This window comes from Rhagoletis pomonella, unplaced genomic scaffold, assembly GCF_013731165.1.
Source record: "Rhagoletis pomonella isolate Grant_MI unplaced genomic scaffold, Rhpom_1.0 Rhpom_scaffold_00535, whole genome shotgun sequence".
NCBI classification, from domain to species: Eukaryota; Metazoa; Arthropoda; class Insecta; order Diptera; family Tephritidae; genus Rhagoletis; species Rhagoletis pomonella.
Window position 1 is genome coordinate 56302 of NW_023459089.1, and position 17649 is coordinate 73950.

The 17649-nt window shown below is 36.0% G+C and overlaps 1 protein-coding gene across 1 annotated transcript; it reads left to right on the forward strand.

The window, feature by feature from the left end:
• Window positions 1-4: 4 nt before the first annotated feature.
• On the forward strand, window positions 5-13535 carry LOC118751094 (muscle-specific homeobox protein tinman-like). The gene is made up of 3 exons (XM_036485861.1): window positions 5-539; window positions 8063-9006; window positions 12895-13535. Exons 1-3 carry the CDS (start codon window positions 364-366, stop codon window positions 13287-13289), a joined length of 1515 nt encoding a protein of 504 aa, XP_036341754.1. The 5' UTR covers window positions 5-363; the 3' UTR covers window positions 13290-13535.
• Window positions 13536-17649: the final 4114 nt, after the last annotated feature.

Genomic DNA, 17649 nt, shown 5'->3' on the forward strand with positions numbered 1-17649 from the left:
CGGAACCAGTCGAGCGAGCGGCTAGTCCGCATCAAATTTAGTTCGCGTTTACAATAATTAGTAGGTATTGCCTGCTGCTACGATAAATAAATAAAACAATTTGCAATAATACCGTACTGTTGAGTACTGTACTAATAATATAATACACGTGCAAATGTACAATAACAAATGCATGTGCGAGATAATTTTTGTGAATAGTGATTGGTGATTGACTCTTGAGTGACAGGTGTACATACATACAATTGAGAACAATTGAAAATAAGAAATGTTTAATGCAAACAAATACACGTGTGTGCGAAACTGTTAAGTGGACAGTTAAAAGTGACAACCGATGAGAAGTGCTGTGCGCCACATAACAACAACATGTTACAGCACCAGCAACAATCGCAGGTGTCACAAGGATACTACGATTACAATCAGTCAAGCCCAACAAACTTTACAAATTCGGATTCTCTAAATACAACACCATTTTCAGTTAAGGATATTCTCAATTTAGTGAATCAGAATGAGAATTATGAAGTTTTCGGCAACTTAGAGAGGTTAGTGAGAGATCAAATAAGTTTAGATTTAAATTTAGCTGCATACATAAATAAGTAAGTATGTCCATCAATAATTTGTGCTAAAGACCAGATCTTTCTTTGCATTGCAGACGCTTTAAATGGCACACTAAATTGTTGTGATTTCCTTAACAATTCAGACACTAACTTTGGCTTCATATCAAATATGTACATAAAACGAAAATAATGCGGAATTTCAAACATTATTATTTTTCTTTAAGCTTTGGTTAGGTTAGTTTGATGCGTTGGTTGAAACGATGGACCAACTGAACGGCGTAAAACTAAACAATAAAATAAAATAAAATCGATTAATTAATCATATGATTAATCACAAGCAAAAAAAAAATTATAGAGAAACAATCGATTAATCGAATTTTCACAGTAGGTATGCACAAAAACACATTTCCATAAAAATTTCTAAGCCTCTCGTTAATTAGCCTTAAATAAAATAAAGCGAGTATTTTTAGCGACAATAACTATTTCGGTTTTATTTTACCAAGTTTGCAAAAACAAAAGTTTTGATAAACGTATTATTGTTAATCGGTTGCGTTTCTCGGTGGCACCAGCATTTGAACAAAAGGCGTTCAGCAGGCACCGAGGTACCAACTAAATGACAGAATTTTTTCGAAAGTCCGTAAAGTTTTGGGTAAACAGTTTTCATTTCCTCCCAAGCGTCCATGATATTCCGCTTTAGTTCTTGGACTTGACAATTTAAATAAAAACTCATTTCTTCTTGTGGGTGACCCAAATCATAATTATTTTGCCTTCGTTTGTGTATAAGAGATTTATGAGGGGCCCAAAGATCGAACTCATTTTCTACTGATTCTAGTGACGACTTTCCGCTTCCATAAGATCATCTGCGCACATTATTTCCTTTCGCAAGAACTTAATTTTTTCGAACCTCGGGTCGAGTAAAGTGGTTGCAGCTAGCAAAAAAGAATATTCGGTATTTTAGAAAACTATAGAATTCATATTTTTTAACAATTAATCGATGAATGAAACACAAAACCACGATACAATCAAATCGTAAATTGGATAAATTGGACAAAAATAATCGATTAATTTAATTAACTCGCAGGTTTGCCTTTGCTTTAGACTCGTCAACTGTAAATAATTTAACTCCTAAAATAATTAAAATTACCTATATCCGCCGTGACGTTGACATGTCAAATTCTGGGATCAACTTTAAACTAAAATGAAAGAAATACACCATAATTTTTTTAAAGAATAAAAACCTAATTGAAGCTGCTGCTGAAACCATCTGCTGAGATAGGGGATTTTTTAACAAAATTTAGAGATAGGCCGTTTTCGAACCGGCTGCCTAGTTGGCGTGATGTTCCACTAAGCCAACGATTTTTGATCGAAAAAATCGAAATCAGCAAGTAAAGAAGTATAAGTTCGGGCGAAACCGAATATTATATACCCGGCGCAGGTGTCAACTATTGTCGTTACAACTTTCTTTAAACTACCTAAAAGTCTATAACAGTCTTATTTATTTTTAAGCAATTGTTGTAAGTATTAACTGGGAGTAAATGAACGCCTTCAGTTATTGAAATATCGAAGTTTTCGTATTTCGTGCAATTTTGGTCCCCTTTGAATAATTTTCAACGAATTGCTTTTTCGTATCAAAGTTATTAAATGCACAAAGTTTGGTAGAAATTGATAAATCGGTTACCGAGATACACAATTGTGGTCATAAGTGGGCGGCGCCACTCCCGAAATCCAAAAATCTATAATAATCTAATTTTCTGCTCAGTTATCATTGCAATAATCGACTTCGAGTCAATTGGCTTCAGTAGTTATTGATTTATCGCAGTTTTCGTGTTTCTGTAAATTAACGTTATATGGTAGGTGGGCGTGGTGATTGCCCGATTTCAAAGTTTTCTAACAAATTTCTTAGCTAGACCCTAAGCAAGGCTCGTACCGAGCTCGGTAAGGGTTGGTGAAGCGTTTGCTAAGATAGAGTATTTCATCATAAGTAAGCGAGGCCACGCTCCTTTTCTAAAAATTTCATAACAATGTTATTTTGTACCAAAATTCTACTTCGCGTTCTAATTTTCAACCATTTGCATCCAATATTTACTGAAATATCACAGTTTTTGCATTTTTCGAAAAAAACATTATATAAGAAGGGGGCTTGGTTGCAGTCCGATTTCGCCCATTTTCAATAGTAACCTACCTTGGATAAAGGGCAACCTGTATATGTACCTGTATTTCGTTAAGATATCTCAATTTTTGCTCGAGTTATTGCGTACACGGACATATGGACGCACGGACAGACAGACATGGCTTAATCGACTTCTCTATTATTAATTCTGAGCATTTATGTATACATTTGTCTATATCTATCTCGATTCCTTTAGGCTGTTACAAGCAATCGTTATGCGAACAAAGTTATAATACCCAGTGCACAAGCGCGCTCGAGTTTAAAAATATCTACATACATACACCCAGTCGGAAAAGTAGTAATGCATTACATGCGTGATAAATAATATAATGCATATCGTATATTCTCGATGATATTACTGCTAACTATGTAATCAGCATTCTAATGTATTCAAAATGTTCCAAAAATGTCATATTAAAACACATTCATTTCTCGATACTAGGTAATGCAAAATTGAATGCCCCACTTTTCTTAAGACATCGCCCGGCGGAAAAATGCATTTTCGAATGTGAAAAGGGTTAATTTACTGATTATTTTTTTCGATTACTATACATTACATTTTCCCAATGGGCACCTCCAGTCGTTTGAATATCACACCCTTTCGATCCTCAGTATTTACAGTCTTCCTATTATTTGTTGAATGTTTATTAATTTTTGTATTAAAATGTAGTATATTCAACCCGTACAAATTAAAAAACATGTGAACAAAGGGATGTGCTATGCAAATGACCGTTGGGGCCACTTCGACTTATTCGGTTAAAGGGCTTCCTAAAGTCAGCAGCGTTTGTTCAGCTGTAGATGCGGCTACAATCGGGCGTCTGTTGTCATGGGCCAAGCGGCTAGCTGTATAAATGAGCATATTTAAAAACTCTCCAAATTTTTAATTGCCACATAAACTTTGGCGACCCACACACGCGAAACATGGACTACTTCTCTGACACCAGATAGAGACTCATCGACTTTGCCACAACACGGAACATGGAAGTTATTTAGTAGTACCATATCGGAACATCCACAAAACTATTTGTGTGTCCCCTGTTCAAAGTTGTGGAAATGAAGAGAGCATAAGATATCCGGAAAGGATTGAAAAATCCATCGGAACGTATCCATAAATAAGCATGTATTTACGTATTTAAAAAATGACATATATATAAGTGGCTTGTAATTTTTATTATACAACAGAAGAAATATTTCAACCATTCTCCCATAAAAAATCGTTATTATCTATAAAGTCAGATGATGACGATTATTCCATTGAATTGAGGTTTTAAATAGCATACCAAAAATCTCAATCGATCTGAGCGCCACTAGAGATGTTACAAGAGGTCGAAGGTCATTAAAAACGTTTTTTTTTGCAACAAAAACATTCTTGTTTGGAGCTGTAAACGCTCTCAACGGTGACTTGGGTGCAGAGACGCTTGTACTCTGACTGTTGTCTGATGACAGGAAATACTGCGTTTTGTCCTCGTTCACAACCACACCCATTCGCCTTGCTTTTCCATCTAATTCCGAGAAGGCATAACAGAATATGGGATCAAACGGCTCGGAGGTGATGGTATTGATCAACATAATTTTACACAGCCGTATTAGTTTCACGAGGATACATATTCAGATATCGCGGCATAGAGACAACTTTTTTTTTGTGCTGCCGAAAATGGCTGTGAAATTGACAAATATGTTTGTATGCAATTCTTTTCCAATACTTGGAACCTTCTGAATATCAGTTCTATAGATGATTTGCCTAGTCTAAAGCCACATTTGCAAGGCTCTTTCACATAGCACGCTCGACAATACCTTGTAACCTATGCATGGAAGGCTGATCCCGCGGTAGTTGGCGCGTATGACGGGGTCACCTTTCTTGTGAATTTGGGTTGAGCCCACCTCAATTCCAGTCGTCGGGCATGCGTTCATATGACCATATTCTTCAAAAGAGTTGATGAAACCCGACTATTTCTTTGGCGCCGGTAATTAATAAGCGGGAAATGTGGTTCCATTGCTCGCGTATGACGGTTTTACCCCCAAAACCTTCCCGCTGGATCCGCCACTGTTTGTTGAAGACTGCTTTCTGAAAGCAGGTGTTAGAAACGAGTAGCGAATAAATTGGCCGGCTGTTGTGATTGCACCTTATCGACGTTGAGCTTTCCTTGCATTGTTGGGCGCACATTTTTTGCAGAGGCGGGTGCATATCTTGACTGCAACAAAATAGTGGTCCGAGATATGTATCGGAGTGTTCGTATGTCTAAAACACTGGAAGCGCGTTTTCCGTCTATCTCAACAAGATCGATTAGGTTTTTCGTTTTTCGATCTGAAGACGGCCACGTAGCGTGATGGATAATTTTATGCTTAAACCTAGTACTGTATACTATCATGTTTCAGGCACCGGCGAAGTCGATTAACCTCAGTCCGTTCTCGGACGTTTCTTCGTGGAGGCTAAATATTTTGACTGTGGTTCCAAAGATCCCTTGCTTGCGCACCCTGACGTTGAAGTTGCCTAGCAAGATTTTGATATCAGGAGATCGTCCGTACTCGGCGACGGAGCCCCATCCCACCACAAATTCCATACCGAATTTGAGCTCCTTCACATGTCAGCTGAAATGGACATCGTAAGGCTCTAGGCATTTTTTGGCTTGTCCCGACCATCGCATTTCTTAAATTGCAGTGACATGAGCCTTTATCTTCAGGAGGACATCAACCAGCCGGGCACAGACACCTTCCCCACTAAGGATCCGGGTATTCTAGGTGAAAGCCCACAAATCATAGTCCTTTAAACGTTGCCTTGGTCGTCATCAAAAGAAAGGGGTCTCAGCCGAACCCGAACCGCCAACCTCCCAATCTTAAATCCACTACAGTATGCAATGTAAGGCAGTACTTAGGTGTGATGAAGGAACTATGAAGTGTTTGTCCCAATTCTTTATTTCGACCGAAACGAACATTCTTCTTAGTTGCCTCAGTACTTTCGTATAATACTCCATTTGGAAATGTTTATAGCGTATCAGAAGGGACTCTAGTACACGACGACAAAAACCTTTCCGAGTACTTTTTCAACAGAAGTTATGTATATCACTTTTTTCTCTAATTTTTTGTGCTACAGTCATCAACAGTAAAATATGTTTCAAATGTTTTTACACTGTCAGGTAGCATAAGAAAAGAAGCTGTCATTCAATAAAGCGGCTGCTTTTTTTTTCTTATATTTATTTACATATAATAACGCCTTATAAAAAACAATTTTGACCAGTTTCCAATGAAAAAACACATACATATACAGATACATACTTACCAGCGAAGTCTGTGTTTTCATAGGCAAAACGGATGCACACAAAGCTACATACATAGATACATCAGCCAAAAATCAAAAGCAAGTACTCGCATATTTATGTATGTATGTATGTAGGTCTTTTTATGGAAAGGTCTGCTAAAGTCTTTAGATCAGAAAAATAAACTAAGACCGGGGGAGACGAGCGGCAAGGAAAACATCCTACGCAAATACGTGTGTTTGTTTTATGGAGGCACTGCTCATCACTGTACGGCAGCATAGTTTATTACGCGCAGGGCAGACGTCGGAGAAGAAAATTTGTTATTTTTTCATATTCGTGAAACTTTTTGTTTTCTGAGGGAACTCGGCAAATTTTGTCAAATCATCGATAGTGTTTTTTTAACCAACCTTTATGGGCATACAGATATACATACATACATACATACTTCCATATGTATGTACATTAGACTGCATCACTCCTCATAAACAAATTGGTACTATTTTTCCTTTGGAATCTTGAAATCTATTATACTTGCAGACTTGCGCCAAAATATTTCGGAAAAATTTCAGATTTACATGAACTGGACCAATTTGAAAATACTTTCGAAAATTTAGTTTTTTATGAATAAAAATATATTTTTTAAGCATTTTTTGAAAAAAAACACTTCGGACGGCAAAACAGTTTAAGCTCAAAAAAATATTAAAAAAAAAACTTTTCAACGGAATCATATCTTATAATGAGATTTTTTATGCTGTTTTTGATTTTTTTTTATAGATCGGTTTAAGAAAAACTTAAATAACTCAGCCAAAATTTTACCGATCTAGACTTTGCAAATAAACTCATTCAAAGTATGAAAGAGTAAGGTAGGACGAATGAGCGTCGTTCCAAGTAGAATTAAGATGCTGATATTCAAAAAAAAAAAATGATTGGGACGCGAATTAGTTTCTTAGCAAAGAAATAAAAAGAGTGAGAAAATATGTTTCCACTGATACCTCATACACTGATAATAAAATTTCGTAAAAATGCTACGAAAAACTTTCGTAGGCTTGGTTTTGTACAACGAAGCTTTTATTCATAATACGAACCCGTTTTTTTTTACAACGAAACAAGATTTTACGAACCACTCGTAAATATAATGAAAGGAGTTTCGTAAGGCATTTTTTTTATTAATTTTATGCAAATTTTTTAAACTTAAACTGTTTTGTCGTCATAAAAAAAATAAAATTTTTGGTGTTATTTTCAAAACGGCGCAGCTTACGTAAATCTTAATATTTTATCGAAATATTTTATTGGAAGTCCCGGCGGGAAAACCGCAATTTTTTTTAGTGATGCAGTCTAATGTACATACATACATATGTATGTATGTACAAATATATGTACATTCGAGTGAAGGCATATGCACGCAAATGCAAATAAAAACGTGGTTAAATGTTTTTTTTTTTTTCTACATAGTATATGCGCACTGCTGACATATTTTTACTGCTTTGGAGTGGTAGTTAGAAAGTTGGGTCGCGGGCGCCTGCGTGGAAGATGATGAACGTTTTTGTCTTCAAAGGTTTTGTCCAACGTAGAAGAATGCAACTCAGATGTAGGTAACTGTGTATGTATGTATATACGACCGCTGTGTATTTTTGACTTTATGCGCCTGCGTTCAACGGCAAGTTGGTATGGTCAGCTCGCTGCTTTCATTTGAAACATGTGTGCATTGCATGCATCCGAACTGGACCATCCCGACTGTGCCAAGCCGTTCTATTTTTGTAGTGCTGCTGCCTAACATTGGTGCACAGTGTGTAGGCGAATGTCGACGAGCAGTGTCACCAAGTAGTCAATAGGACTTTGCGAAATTTCTTGCCTCGCCACAGCTAACCGTACATCGATCGATTGATGTCTTGCTGCGTCCACATGGGAATTTATATTCTTACGTTGCCATTATAAGCGCATACATATGTGTTGCATTAATTATGCCTGCGGGGGGGTGGTGACGCTAGCAGTCCCGTCGTTTGTATTTTCTTATAATTCCTACTAAATGCTTATTTCCGTTTTCTTGATTTTTCCGCTTTTTTTGTTTTATTTTCTATGCGCAGCATTCCGACTCCCTCATCTTGCGTCAACGATTACGAAACACAAAGTTACCAGGACACACTGACTTCGCCACCAGCTATGCCGCAGCTTCAAGTGCCATCAATGACAGCGGCGGCCGCGGCGACGATGGCGGCCGTCGGTGCATCCACTTCCGGCTACCAATACCCCCATCACCATCATCATCATCATCATTCTCATGTGGCTTTTGGTGATTACGCCACTGCTTCTCCCCACGCACATGCAGTCGCCGCAGCTTATCCATCGCACCTGCACGCACATCCCCACACCCATCCGCATTCGCATAATCACCCGCCGCCGCCGCCGCCGCCACCCCATCCACATACGCATGCACACTCACCCCATGTTGTACCTCCTTACCAGCATTACGGCGCAGTACAATGGTATATGCCGTCGCCTGCCGTGACCAATGGCAATGCCATGTGTGGCAGTAGTATCTCGCCAAATGCGTCCGCTTATGGCGGGACCACCACCACTCATGCCACAGCGTATAACTACAATTACCAACATTCGAGTGATGGCTACATGAATGGCGTAAATAATGTCGGCTGTATCGAGATCGCCAGCAGTAAAAGCGATTACACTTCCACGCCATACGTGACGCCATCGCCCACCTTAGACCTCAACAGCTCCACAGAGGTGGGCGATCCACACATGGCATCAGCTTTGTCCGCCAAATTAACGACTGTATCACCGAAGGGTAGCGGTAGCAGTAAAGCGGGTACTGCGTCGCAGCAATCTTTCCAAAATATACTGGAGTCTGCCAACAATAATGTGGCCATGCAGCAAATATCGCATGGTAGTGGGAGCGGCGGCTTAAATGGAAAAATGAGCGGACCAAAGGATGTTTCGGACAACATTCACCGATCAAGCGAGAATGCGGCGGCGAATGCAGGTGCCAGTGGCGAATGTGGCATTTCTAAGCGCAGTAAGTTTGAAGATTTTTTCTTAAACATAAGCATAAATATATTGAGAAACAAATTTTAACCCGGAACAATAAAAAAAAAACCGAATCGAAATAAGAATATAACTTGCGGGAGTGTTTTCAGAAGAAGGTAAGTGGTAAGGGAGAAAAAAACTGTCGACAACGTTCTCAACGGGAACAAACGTTTCCAAAGAGAACAAAATGCGAACATCACTTTCGGGGACATTTCTAAGAAATCCAAAATGGGTATAAAAATCTCAGGCGCGTTCTGACAGGTAAAAAATTGAAACAAATCTCCTCCGAACCATTCGCGAAGAACGAAAGCGATAACAAAATGTTTCTCATACCTAACACTGCAGGCGTTTGAAATGTTTAAATATAAAATGAGTCCGCCTGAATAAATCCTTTTCATAAAGTAATTTTGTTTTTAGAAAATTTTACAACACAAAAAATGTTCGCCTGAAGCACTTACGCCTACAATGACAATGCATTGAGAGATATAATTTATTTAGAAATTCGTTCACAACAAACATATGTATGTACATTTGCGTCATTGAAGCTTCAGAAATACCTAACGAATTACACAAATTTCTTATTAGCTGAATAAAAATAATAATTTTTAACATTGTTTTCAAGTAAAGTCAAAAAAAAAAGAAGTCTGATGAGGAGATGTGGTGATTTCTGAATAAACTGCTATAACTTCTACCGCTTAGACTTTGTTGCTTTTTCCATTTTTCCTAACAAAAATAATCGTGATACAAAGCTCAATAACAATATTAAAAATTAAATAATAATAAGCCACAATACCATTGATAAAAAGAATAACTATTCCAGAATTTTTTTTTAGACCTCTTAAAGCTATGTATCGTGAATCATCGTATTATTGTACTTATATTATATAGGAAAAATCGCATTGTTTAATAATAGTCAATGTATTCCATAAAGGGACAATACACCCCAATGATAAATGATGCGGAAATTGAAATGTTCCAGCTTTCCTCTGGCTTCGTGGCAATCGTGGATCTCACTGAAACGATTTGTCATCGCAGACGCCCTTATCTTTCTTAACGTGAAGTTCTTAAAACTTCTTTTCCCTGATAGAACGTTCCCAGACTTTTTTTTCTTATTTGCTCCTCCTTTGAGAGTGTTCTTTATAGGTAGTTGATGTTCCATTACTTTGTTTCATAATTTGCTTTTAGCAAAATTTTAGTTTTTACACGGTTACCTAGGCTCGGCAGTTTCCAATAAGTGTAGTGAAATTTGGATCGAAAATTTATAATCACCTCGAATACTGTGAGGCTAGTCGCAATAAATACAAGACATTATTTGCAAAAATAACGGTGTGGTGGAATCCCCGCCATCTTATTTTTTATTTTCTGTCCACAAAGAAAGTAATCATGCTAATAATGCCGAATTTCCACTAGGCATTGGAATGACACTATATTGGAGCCATTTAAAAATGCCATGTGGAAACGAATTTAATGATTATTTTTTAATGTAATGACCAGGGAACGGATTTTATGGAAATTGCATTTTTTCTGCTAAAGAGATAGAGTATATTCGATTAAGAATGTCCACGATTTAGCTTTCCCTGATTCCATATATACACATTTGATTTTGCTTCTTTTTGCATTTTTTAAGATATTTGCCTTTTCTACCTTTAAAAAAGTGATTATAGTATTTACAATTTTTTTTTTAAGATTAAAAAATATACACATGCCCATGCGGCTTATAGAAGCGCAGGGACCTCTTGCCAAATTGGTATTGGAAAAATTCAACGCCGTTTTCTCAGCTAACGTAGGCTTGGAGACAATAAGGGGTGTGGATAAAATTGTAAGGGGCGAGGAAAACGCCCTTATTTCTGATAATATGAACGTTTCAAACGTTCCATATTTAAATTGGGCTCCACTTGTATCAACTTACGTCGAGCGCACATTTAGTACATTCAAGGCTTTTCTTCGCGAAAATCGAATCAAAATGCTGCCAGAAAACTTCAAAATGCATCCTGTGGTTCAATGTTACTACAACTATACAGATTAAAGTTTTATGAGTTAGAAACTCGAAAGGATAAAATAGTCAAAGATTCAAAGTACAAATTTTTCATATAATGAAACTAGTTCATAGTTTTTCTCTTCTTACTTGTAATATAAACATTTCTAAAATAAATGTATTTTTGGATTGTTCTTCGTATTTTCTGTGCCTTAGTGCCTTTTCCGCTATTTCATTTTGCCTTTTCCAGCCTATTTCGTTATTTTATTTTGCCTTTTTTATAGGTTTTTAGGTCCTAAAAATCCGTTCCCTGGTAATGACATTTGATGCCAAACTTTGTCAGTACAATTTGTGCCATTTAATACCTTGTGGAAATGCGTTGCACTCTAATTGACAAATTTAATTTAATTATGAAAAGAAGCATAATTTAAACCTATATAAGTTAACACTAAAATCAATAAAGTTGTTATAAGCAGATATTAGTAGACATTTCATTGATGCAGGCGCCTAACAATCGGATCATTACAAGAAAAACACAGGCTAACAGAATTTTAAAACGTGTTTGCGGCACGGAAAGTGTTCCTTAAGCTGAAATTAGTCAAGAACGCAGAATGTATACTTAAACGCAGTCTGTATACGCAGAATTTTGTCGATTACTGGAGTCCTCAGTGTTGCTTACTACAGTGTTGCCACTCATCAATGACCTTTCATAAACTTAACTTTTCAACTACAATTTTTCGTGCTATAATAGATCGTAGCTAAATGTAAACTACCTAGTTTTCAACAAAAAGCCTTATACAATAGTAAATTTCAAATACTTTAAACGCATTGAATAGGAAATAATAACTTTTTTACCATCTGCAAAACTGACGAAGTGGCAACCATCTATAGAAGGAAGAAATCAGCTGACACGGAAAAATCTAAAATCCGCATATTTCTGCGCTACGGGCTACAACTACAGAAAAATTCTGCGGTGTTAAGTTTTCATTTACATGGCGCTCTGGTAAGACAGATCGTGTCAGCTGACTCGGGTTTACGTACCGGTGGGCTTACGATCTTGACTAATTTCAGCTTTAAAGTGACACGATCTATCTTATGGGATCTGCGTGTTAACAAAAACTCACCACCGCAATGACCGTAACGTAGACGTTGCTTCTCTCTCTTTCTATCAACAGCAAGCTTGATATATTTTTACGTGCTTCTACGCTACGCTACGTACACGTTCGTGGGTAACTGCGATCTTGTTCTTATAGGAGTTTTTCCGTAGGATAAAAATATGAAAATCAAAATATTGGCTTGGCTCCAGTTTTTGAGATATTTTGACTTAAAAGCGGCAAAATACTAATTTTTGGCATATTTTAGGCATCTGGAATCTTTTGAATAATATGTAAGAAAAGCTAAGGGTAAAAACTTGACTTTTATAAACATTAGTTACAAAAAAAAAATTATAAAAAGTATACACAGCGGCTAACAATAACATGAAATTTTCTCAGCAATTTTAAAAAGTTTAAAGTAGAAATATGCGGAATATGTGGCGCATGTCACACACATTGTGTAGCGCTCAATTTTTGTTTAACATATTCATACAGGACCTGAAAAACCATGCACATAAATATATAAACTCGAAACTGTTCAATGATAGTTGAAAGCTTTTTAATTTTTTTTTTTAATTAGAAAATAATTTTTAACTTTGGTCCCTGGTTTTGGATTAAAGTGAGTTCTAAATTAAATTTGGAATACTGACATAATTAAATTATGTATAGTCATAAACACCCTCAACGCTTTGGCCAAACTAATTTATAAAGTACAAAAAAAGATATTTTTATTTCACAAAGTACACGATTTTCAATTTTGTCCTAATTTCATATAACTTTTGTTTTTTTACGTCTCTCTTACTTACAGGAGATATTTCACAAGTCACCTCCTCGCGTTCGGAGCTTCGTAAAAATGGCAAACCACGTTGTAAACGCAAGCCACGCGTTCTTTTTTCACAAGCTCAGGTATTGGAGCTGGAGTGCCGTTTTCGTTTGCAAAAGTACCTGACTGCAGCCGAGCGTGAAGTCATCGCGCACAAATTAAATTTATCGCCTACTCAGGTGAAAATTTGGTTTCAAAATCGACGCTACAAGTCGAAACGTGGTGAAATTGATGGCGATACACTAGCCGTCAAATTGAAAGCGGATAGCACATCGGGTAGTATGATGGCTGCGGGAGGCGTTATGTGGGGTCAATTGCATCGGCAACATCAATCACATCCACAACAAACGGCGGCGGTTCAAGCGATGCACCATTCATAACAAACCGATAAATGTTGGCAAGATTGTGTGCAAATATTTCTAGAATATTTAGTTCTTTAAATCTAATTAAATTTCGCTTTTTCATTTCAATCTGGCAATCTGAAAGGAATTTGCTTTTCGACAAGTACCTTTGAAGTAAAGTTAACAATTAGTATAGAATATGACCGTATTATAAAACAATCGATAATAACAATGCATTCAAATATTTACGGATGTATTTTTCATACAAAAAGAAAAAAAAAACAATAATAGCATTACTTTAATAATTAATATAATTGTAAATAAAATGACAATAATTGACTTTGATCGTGAAAAAAGAACAATAAAGTGCCATTAATTAAAAAAAACGTTACATTTGGTTTTGTTTCATTAAAATATTGCTTACGGGAAAATGTTGTTGTAAACGTTGAGACATACATACATACATACATAACCCATCTTACTGTTCATAATCCCCAGATCCTTCATTTTACAACCAATTTGAATAAAGTCCATAAATTGTACAAGAGACCTGTTGCGCCTGATTTTTGAATTTTGATTTGTTTATATTATTAATAGTGAAAGAAGCAGAGAAAGTAGTAATGTTGAAGAAAATCAATGCTCCCATCAATTGTGGGGTTCCCCAAAAAAAGAAAACAAATTCACAAAAACATTTGTAAAATTTGAAATGTTATTAAAAAAAAAATTCACCAAAAGTTTAAATAATTTTTTTTAGAATTTTGAGAGAAAATTTGGGCTTGCAGCTTTATACATAGCTCATTAAATTTTAGTATCATAAAGTGCACTTTTCAAGTGGCTAAGAACTCGCGTTGATGGATGTATTTTTAGCTGACAGAGCTAAAAAAACATTTCGGGAATGAAAGAAAATTCCGAGTACTGTGGACGTTTGGTTTCGAAATCATTATAACTTGGCTTGGAGTAGGGATTTCTACTACGTCTCTTATCAAAGATCTTCAATAGCACTACAATTTACTTGTTGTTCAAGTAATAGATAATAGTGACAAGGATACACAGCAGCGAACACATCATAAAAAATGCAACAATTTAATTTTTTCGTTTTTTAAACATGTTTACATTTGAAAATCTATAAGATTATTGTAACACCGTGCGACAAAAACCAAAAAATTTCAAAGCTCACTAAGAAATTTATGTACTCACGAAACTAAGAGCCTAATCTAGTAGAACTGCATTCTTAGATTTTCTTTCTGCCGCCAGGATTTTTTTTAAGGATTTTGAAACTTCAAAGATATGATTAATTCGAAAAATTTTTTAAAAAATTCAGTGCCATAAAGAATAATAATATAGGTATCCAATGAAAGAAATAATTTTTTATTAAAAAAATAAAACATTTTTTTTTTGTTTCGTAAAGAGGAATTAGGATTGAAAATGGTCTTGTAATTATTTTTTGTTTGTTCGAGAACGTGGTCTTGTGTATATTCAATTTACTGTCGCACAGTGTAATAGAACATTAACAGATGTATTTTGGCGGAAGAAATCCGTTGTGGCCCAATGGCAATATTTTTGCTTGAAAGCGAATTATATTAGCTTTTGCATCCATTTTGTTATGAAACTGGACAATAGTACTCTCAACTCAGAACGTATGTTTGAGTCCTTAGCACACTTCTTTCCTGATTTTCTTAAAATATTTATCAACATCAAAATTTTAGCTAATGGAAATCTTTATTCTTTATTACTGAGCAAACAAATATATAAAATAATTTTTGCTCTAGTTTAGTATCTCTAGTCTCTTTGCTTAGGAATGAAGAAATCTGAAAAATTGCTTAGATCGGAAAACTGCGACGACCCCTACACTGGGGGGCGGAAATAGAAAATGTTATTAAATTTTAATGAAATTTAGTATGTACATAGCTTAGTTTTAACCCGAAGCACTTAAGTCTGAAAGAGGCTCAAAGTCGGCCTACTGCCACCGCAAGATACTTAACTCTCCCGAAACTCAATGAAAAGTGCATGGAATCATATGAATATTCGAAACTCTGAAAGGACTGGCAAGCATGATGAAACCCCATTTTAAACAACTCCTGTGTACTACTAAACTTTGTAATAAACATGGAGGCAAATCCAATAAAAACCGATCATTGAAGCACCGTTGTTAAGTCCGTGATATGCGCATTCTAATTTTTAATTTAAGAAATAACGATTCATAAAATACCGACTTTTTGCGTTCTTTGATTCCTATCTACTAGTGTAATTTTTCGACGAAAAAACCTTTAAAGCTTATTATTAGACGTGTCTAGTATTTACTAACACTTAGTTACACACACATTTCGCGACATTTAGAATCTTGCACTTTCAGCCAGTCATATTGGACCTCTCCGCGACGTTTGAGACCAAACTACATATCGGTCATTCCATACAATATTTACACCTCAATATTTTTTTGGGGTAAAATATATATTTTTACATTCTTTATCGAAAAGAAGACACCTATTTCTTTTATTTCGTCATGTTATTCGAAAATCTCGAAAAAAAATCCCGAAATTTTGAACTCAACGAGAAGTATCTTTTTTTAATTGTTTGCAGTTAAGAAACTATTTGTCGCAGAAAATCAGTTAAGGTATCAAAATTACCTCGGCTTTCCATGAATCGAATTTTTGATTTTTTTATTTTTTTTTCAACCTGCATAGTTGTCAAACTTTTATAGAGTAAGCTGTAAAAATTTGAGAATGGAAACACCAAAACTGTAGAAGTTACGAGTTTTTTCATACCTGCTACATAAAGTTTATACCAAAGGCACCAGACACGCTGCTGCTGGCATATACAGAGGATGTTCACATCGTCGGCCTAAGGTCCAGGGAAGTCAGCGCAGTATTTTCCGGCTTAGAAAAAGAAGCTAAAGAGGTTGTTCCAGCGATGAAGGAGGACAAGACAAAGCACTTACCGGCAAAACAAGAAATACAACAAATAACAAATTTAAATTTTATTGCAAAATTAAAAAGTTCGAAATTCTTTTTCAAAAAGCGGCTCCCACCGATGGATAAAGAATTTTTTCAGCTTTTATTAAAAAAATGTAATGGTATGAAAATTGAACCCTGTAAATTGATTTGCCCACAGCTAACTTCAGTGAAAAGATCCTTCGACTAGGCACCAATGGTGGACAACGATGGTAAGGGGCGCCCACGGACAAAATGGAAGGGCCAAGGACAGGAGGAGGACCTGTCTACACTGGGGATATACAACTGGCGCAATCTCATAAATGAGAGAGATCATTGCCGAAGTTTATTGGTCTCGGCCTAAATTTTTATAAATTGCACTTTTTATATATATATAAAAAAAAACCAAAATACCGGCGGCAAAGAAATGATTTAAAATCAGTGCTAATTCTTAGGACTATAAAACTGCATATCCAAAATATTCAGATAAAAAAGTTCGAATTTTCGATGAAATTTTTTAAACTACAAAAAAAAAGAAAAGTTGTGGGTGAAAATCATTGTGAATATTAAAAAAATCAACACGTGAAGACTTGTTTGAGTGACTTTATGTACATACATATATATGTGTTGGCTAAATGTAATTTTTGCATCATGTCCTAAATTTTAAACATGAAATGAACGTACCTACTTATTAGTCACTTTTTTCTTCCCCGTATGAATTGAAGTGATATGAGAAAGGTTTAACTTAATAAGTATTAAATAAATGACTTCTTAAAAAACGATTCAACCGCATCAAAATGTATGCGACAATATCAAAAAAATACTAAATCGCAGGTGCCTCCGATTAATTGATCAAACAGTTTCCGATGCAGAGCAAGTAAATGTAAAATGCATATGAATGCATACAAACCTAAGCACATACAATCATTTGAATGTATGTATGCGTGTATGTAAAGCCATAAATTCACATGGAATATGAAAATGGATTCGTAATCTTCTGGTAGTTTGAAAACAGCACACGAATGATTTAAACCGATTTGGCATATTGAACTGGGGGTCTGTTATGTGATTCCGAACAGTTTACCAGACTATCGATCCATTAGCAGTCGTCACACAAAGCGCAGGCTACAAGAACGCGGAGCAGCGGTAGCGGATATGTGCACAGATACATATGTAGATATGAGTAAGGCAATATAAATTAATTTTTATCAAAAGAAACGATCAATTTTCGAAATATGAAAGGCAACAAATTTACGAAAGGCAGCATCTCCGCTGATGGCCTCTGTGCAGGCAAGGCAAGGCAAGAACATGCAACAGTTTATATTTAAACCTTTTATTTAACAATTTAGCTGATACGTGTGCTACTGCGGCTAATGTAAGCTACATGTGTAGCAAAGCAAAGAAGCCCTGCGTGCGTTGCAACAACACTTTTTCTTTTTCGTATTTCGATTTTAAAACCACAAGTAGCA

Excerpts from the sequence above, each read along its gene's own strand:
- LOC118751094 (XM_036485861.1), top strand. The coding sequence starts at position 364 with ATGTTACAGCACCAGCAACAATCGCAGGTGTCACAAGGATACTACGAT. Across the intron at positions 540-8,062 it reads GTTTTCGGCAACTTAGAGAG|CATTCCGACTCCCTCATCTT; the intron begins GTTAGTGAGAGA and ends TTCTATGCGCAG. Across the intron at positions 9,007-12,894 it reads ATGTGGCATTTCTAAGCGCA|GAGATATTTCACAAGTCACC; the intron begins GTAAGTTTGAAG and ends TCTTACTTACAG.